At 33.8% G+C, this 7,004-nt stretch overlaps 1 protein-coding gene across 1 annotated transcript in view; it reads right to left on the bottom strand.

Moving 5' to 3' along the window:
* Positions 1-3,646: 3,646 nt before the first annotated feature.
* The window catches only part of LOC119596914 (protein FAM43A-like), a 69,001-nt gene continuing 65,643 nt past the window's right edge, over positions 3,647-7,004 (bottom strand). The window contains exon 6 of the mRNA XM_037946278.1: positions 3,647-7,004. This exon is cut by the window's right edge and continues 894 nt beyond it. Within this exon, the coding sequence (XP_037802206.1) occupies positions 6,954-7,004 (51 nt within the window). The 3' untranslated portion in view covers positions 3,647-6,953.

Raw genomic sequence — 7,004 nt, 5'->3', positions numbered from 1 at the left:
GGTGTGCGTGTGCGTGTGCGTGTGCGTGTGTGTGTTTTTTGGGTTGTTGTGGTGTGTGTGTGTGTGTGTGTGTTTGTTCTCTATTTATCTTTTCCCTTGTGTGTTTTGTTTTTTTTTTTTTATTATTTTTTTTTTTTTTTCTTTTTTATTATTTTATATTTTTTTTTTTTTTTTTTTATTTTTTTTCTTTTTTTTATTTTCTTTATTCTTTTTTTTTTATTTAAAATTTTTTCTATATTTTTTAAAAAAATTTTTTTTAATATTTTATTTTTATTTTCCCCATTCTTTTTCCCCTCTTTTTATTTTTTTTTATTTTTATTTTTTTTTTTATATACATTTTTTTTGTGATTTAAACTTATGTAAGCTGCCTAAAAAGGTAATACCAATATTAAAATGAATGTTTATCACAGGGTCGGGGGGGGGGGAGAGCAGCGGGCCCAAGGGGCGCCATCGCCCCCAGCGCGCCCCCTTCTTAAAGCTTTTGACGTCCCAGGGAAAAGGGGAACGACCTTCCCTTACCTACCTAAAAGGGGTGCCCCCCGGGCCATGACCATTTTTCAAACTATTGAGAAGATTTCAGAATGTTTTATTGTGAAAATTTCTAGTAGGAAGCTAAAAATAAATTGTAAAAGCGTTCCCCTCTTCAGCTGCGGCAATGTTATACACTGGTTCATTTTCCACATTAACTATTGCTTAACTGAAAAATAACATGAACATTGACTTTGCACATAAATAGATAGTTCTGCATAGCGCGTAAAACGGATTTTAGTTTCCAGAATACAAATCATCTACTATGTTCAACAATACATTCGTTGGTTGGAACATCCTGTTTTGTTATAATAAAACGTATTACGGGTTCCACTTCAGAAACCTCTGCACACATGGCTTCATTAATGACGTCTAAATAAACAATAAAGGGAAAAAGTTACAGAAACTAGACACAGGCAAAGATTATGATGAGATAGAATATAGCTACAGAACGTTTCCTTTGCGGCCGCGTTTGACATGTGAGCTCGCGATTTCTTTCTCGTGTGAAGCGACGGGTCGGTGATCGTGAGAGAAGATTCGCCAAAACGCATATCATGTATCTCAGTCATTCCCACCATCTTCCTTCCGTCCAGCTCCTATTTATCAATTTATCTATCAACTTTTTTTCTCTCTAATTTTGTGTATGCATGTATTTACTTGAAGTAAGGGAAATTGAAAATAAAAATTCGTCATTCGAAGAAAAACTTTAAAACTGCAAAACATTTTCGAAAATTATCATTACTTGGGGTTGCTCATTATAAGCTCAAGGAACCTCCCTGAACGATAAAGGGATAGACTAATCGGGTAGACAATGGTGAAATAGATTCAAAAAGGAAATAAGACTAATGGGGTAAAAAATGGTGTAATAATTCAAAAAGGGAATATGAATACGTCGGGTAAAAATGTGAAATGATTCATAAAGGAATATAGACTAAGTCGGGTAGACAAATGGTGTAATATATTCATAAAGGAATATATTCACAATGAAAAGCTCCAGTAATTTACAATGAAATTTGTAGGACTGTCTCCCTGTATCGGAATAATGTGAAGATATATGCTTATACAAACATGCGTAATATACGTGTTAAAGATTTTATCTTTATTTCTTAGTAAGAAAAAACAAAAAAGAAAATATGAACATTCGAAAAAAAGACGGGACGGAGTAAAATATTTTACCTCAAGATAAGGTAATCAAACTTTGGAGAGGAAATTGTAATAATTAAACAATAATAATGTGCTTGCTTGTGAATTTATATTGGTTTTGCATGTTATTAATGAATAGAAATTGTAGATTCTATATAATGTATAAAAGCTGTTATTATAGTATGATGAACTAAAGCCACGTCTATCTGAAAATGAAAGACAATATCTAGAACGGAAAACAGAAATGTTGTTTTATTTTTTTATCTATTTTTTATATTGATGTGAAATTACAGGTTCGGCCATATTCTTAAGTCACTTAAAATGTTTTGATATGATGATCGAAATGTTAATTAAATCATATTTACCAAATATTTTTAATTCCCTCATTATGATTTACTATCACGACAAAGGATGAAGGAAAACGGAGATAAAAAAAGTGAGTAGAAAGAAAAGAATACAGAAATTTCTAAATAATTATTTAATTTTTGATAAGAGAACTAGAGAGGAGGAAAAAACCCCATTGAGAAATGCCGCCAAGAGAAGCGATCGGAAAAGAAGAAGAAAAAAAAAAATGGGGAGGCAGAAAACCGGAAATTGGGCAATGTTCTTTAGTTTGTAAACACCTTTGTCCAGTGTTGCAAGCTGCCAGAAATGAAGGGCAATATCCCCAAAGTATTATAATGAAATTATACATATATATTCGCTATTATCATGATGGTTACACACCGCCAAACCGAAGCGAAATGAAAGAAATATTTGTATTTTTGTTGGCTTGCAGACTGGCCACGAAACAGGCAGATGTGAACTGGCAGTTCATACAACTCATATTAAAATATGTGTGTGTTGTTGTTGTGTTTGTGGTGTTGTGTGTTGTGTGGTGTGTGTTTGGGGTGTTGTGTGTGTGTGTGTTGTTTGTGTTGTGTGTGTGTGTGTTTTGTGTGTGGTGTTGTGTGTGTGTGTAATATACCACAATATATATATATATATATATATATATATATATATATATATATATATATATATATATATATCAGCATATATAATATAGTAAAGTATAAAAAATAAAAGAATCGACAAAAAGACGACAAAGATAATAATAGCGAGGATAAAAAATAAGTATAGCCCCATTGGATATATATGTAAAATAAACTTTTATGCGGTATGATCCAATAACCCGGTTTTTGCTTTTTTTTTTTCATTTTTTTTCTACTTTAAATGACCCAAAAAAAAACTTTTTCTGTATTTTCGAGTAGGAAAAAGTCCAAAATTATCCTACTTTGGGTTTCCCGGGGAGATTTTCGAACGTCACGATTTCCCAAACCTGTCAAGTAACGAAAATCTCTGTGTTTCAGTTTTCACATAGACTTAGTTTGCTGCATTTTACTTATTATCTATCAATCTGTCTATCTGCCTGTATGAAGATCTCTATCTCTTTGTCTTTCTGTCTCTCTATCTCTCACTCTCTATGTATGTATGTATGTATGTATGTTTGTGTGTGTGTGTGTGTGGGTGTGTGTGTTGGTGGTTGTGTTTTTGTGTGGTGTGGGGGGGTGTGTGTGTGTGTGTGTTTGTGGTTTTTTGTGTGTGTTGTGTGTGTCAACTTCTCTTTTTGTCTTTCTTCTAAATTTAACTTCCTGTGCTGTTTTCTGAGTAGTAACTACGTTTGAGTCCTGCTCATCCAGAGGGACGGATGTTGCATAAATACCTGCAGTGCTTTCTTGTAAAAGTGGACGATGTTCTTCCTGGGCCGTTCGTTGGTTTTAAAATTTTTCTTTAATATGCTTTTTTAAAAATCTATCATCATCGTATTTTGAATTTTTAAAATATGCCAATTTTTAATATCATAAAAAGGTTCAATCAAAAAAAACCCCAACTGTCTCAAGTTAAAAATTTTATTTCCTTTCTTTTTCCCCTATATAAATTAAAAAATTCTCGTAAAAGTATAAAATATCTGTAAATAATTATAATAGAAAAAAACATAATCGTAATTTATTTGATACTTCTACACATAACGTCTACTCATATAATACAAAATTACATCTCCTATTTACATCCCTGACATTGCCTTCAATAAACATTTTGATAGCTCTATATATACACATGGAATGTAGCTTGCATCACACTAGGTAAAAAGTTCAAGTTTTAGCACATGTAAAACCATCATTGTCCAGTCGCACTCTCGCAAGAACATATCACTGAGAAAAACCCCTGACCATATTTATCTTTTTAAAAATATTTATCATATTTTTTCTTTCTTTTTCTCCTTCTTTTCATCCTTCTCTCGCCACTCTCACTTTCGATTATAAAGTCATATTGAAACAAAACTGGTGTTGTGTTTGCAACTTTCCCAACCGCTGCAGAAGCACCACCTCTCGCTGTCTCAATTGCAGATGAACATATAACCGCCCCGTAGTTCTTTCACATATTCCCCATTGTGGTTCTTGTTCAATCATCACATAATATTAAGACGCTATATATTCATCATCTTATTCATAAAAAAGAAATATATTCAGCCAATATTTTTAACAAGCTCTAAATTTCTCAATGCGATTCCGTTACATGTTTGCCTTGTTTCGATGCATCTGTGAAATACCGAATACCACTTGTTTTTTCTTTTTGTTCACATCTTGATAGTTAGATATAATTTTATATTATAAAATAGATGTATATGTACGTATTTATGAATGGGCGCTTGTGTATTGATGCAAGGGTAAAGGTGTTGGTATGTATGTGTAGGTAGGCACACACTCACTCGCACTCTCACCCCCACTCTCTCTCTCTCTCTCTTTCTCTCTCTCCCTATCTCTCCCTTACTCTCTCTCTTCCTATCTCTCCCTATCTCCCTCTCTCTCCCTATCTCTCTCTTTTTCCATATCTCCCCCCCCCCTATCTCTCTCTCTCTCTCTTCCTCTCTCTCTCTCTCTCTCTTCCTCTCTTTCCCTATCTCTCCCTCTTCCTCTCTCTCCCTATCCCTCTCTTTCTTCCTATCTCTCTCGCACTCGCGTGTATGTGTCTTGGGTATAATATAAAATATGCCTATTCAGATTTCGAGAAAACCTGTTCGAAACAATATACCACGCCTGATCGATTTCGTAAATGAACTGTGTGCTTCCCTAAAAAAAATACAAAGTGGCAACTACTGTGTCCGTAGACTTCGAAAGGGTTGTCGACAACGGCATTACTTACAAAGGTATCCTGAACGTCACTACTTCTCTACTGTCAGTATTCAACACACTACCAAAGGTATAAAAAATGCAACAGTAGAACATTTACGGTGCAAATATGGTCGAGTCTGGAATGCACAGTAATACTATGATATGCCTTAATCGAAACTGTTCAAGATATCAGTTAGATAGTTCACTGTTCGGTCTAACAGGACTGATGACTTATTCTATATCAATAACTGTTTAAAACTGTTCAAATGTCGGCTAGATCGTGCATTCGCTGTCAAATCTATCAGGTGTGTGAAGGTTCATTCTACACCATGATCAAAAACTATTCAAATGTCAGTTGGATCATTTGTATATATCGCTCAGACATTTCCTTTTGTTCACTGTCCTACTAAAGTGGTGAGTGAAGAATATTCTTACTTCAAAAAAAAGACAATAAAAAATCCCTTATTTTACGAATACTCTCGTTAAAGCTCATTGTTGGTTCTATTCTAATAATGCAATCCAGGCATGGTGCTTTCCCAGTGGCTCCTTGAAGTAACCATAATGTTTATTGACGTTAAACATAAAGTACTTTACATTAGGTGGAATGCACACCAGGAGACCATACAGCTTCACCAGGCCCTTGTTTCATGTGCAGGGGTGAAATACAGCAATTGTATCATCTTGGTGAGTTGAATACAGTATGTTTTTCTTGCCGTTTTATCTCATTGAACTGAATACAGTACTCATTTCTTACTGTTTTATCTTAGTGAGTTGAATACAACACTTTTTTCTCACTGTTTGAGTTTTAAATACTGAATACAGCAGTTTTTGTTTTACTGTAATTGAATATAATATTCTTCCTTTAATACTTCTATCTTCACTGAATCCATCAGCTCTGCTATCTTACAGTGTTGAATCAAATAGTATTATTTCTCCCTTTCCTGATAGGGATGAATATGAAAATAATACAATTATGAAAAAATACACATAAAAAGACAATAGTGTATGTTTAAATAGTGAAAGAGTATTCCAATATGATCTATTATACAAGTCTTTGATACAAAATATGCAAAGTATCCACCGTCATCATCATAATTATATACACATTTAAATCTATTTGTATAACCTCCTTTGAAACATACTGCAGTTTATCTAATGGTCATATGTGTGATTTAGTGAGAATCATACTTCCATTTTTGTATAAAGTCCAAACAATCTCATGTTAGCAACGAAAGTATCCAGTTTCAGATTTCATATGTATATAAAAATTTTCGCTTTCATACATATTGTTTCTATCTTCATCAACATTTTATACATAAATATGTGCACCTTGAATACAGATAGTTGTATCAAAATGTATAAAATAAAATAATGACTATAACAAGTATAGTATTTTCTGTACAAAGATTATCTAATCTTAAAAATTCCAGTTCTGAAAAGAAGCTTTCACGCCCATATCATACAACGATATTAAAACCTTTTTCCAAATGTTATAAGAATTCACTTTCGCTAATAGACTTCACAAAAAAATAACAAACGTTATACAGTTCCTATCTGAATGGGAAACCATTTTTTTCTCACTAGAATCAACTAGGTTGAAAAATGAAGACGAAACTACACATGGCACTTGGTGATTGCCCTCCGATCAACTACAGTATCTGCCGAGTTATTCTAAGAACTATAACAGTCGAAATGAAACAGGAGAACAGAAGAGAAGCCAGTGTTTCTATACATATCTCTCTCTTTTTTAACACAATTATCAATACTATTAGTATTATTGCTCCAGGGGTGATTCATATGTATATATATTTTTGCTTCCACTTTCGTTTTCATATTATTCAGGGAAGTTTCACAGGGGGCTAAAAGGAGAAAATTCATTTTATATCTCAGGAAAAAAGGCAGATCCTTTGGAACAGCTGGGACGTTGCAGTTACACGCAGTAACAATGTCATCCTTATGTAGGCGAGGGGTGAGGGGGAGAGAGATATAACATGCATCACAACACATGATGGGCGAGAGAAACACAATTTACCGCGTCAGGCCTGGGTCGCGCCGGTGCTAACGGTGTCACTTGCGTCAGATCGTGATATGGATAATTATGAATATAATTACATCAGATCATGTACACTAAAGTTTGGTCGCGTCTAAATTTTGCAAAGAATCTTTGTCCTCGGAGTA

The sequence above is a fragment of the Penaeus monodon genome, chromosome 38 (assembly GCF_015228065.2).
Source record: "Penaeus monodon isolate SGIC_2016 chromosome 38, NSTDA_Pmon_1, whole genome shotgun sequence".
NCBI lineage: Eukaryota > Metazoa > Arthropoda > Malacostraca > Decapoda > Penaeidae > Penaeus > Penaeus monodon.
This window is presented reverse-complemented; position numbering and strand designations above follow the sequence as displayed.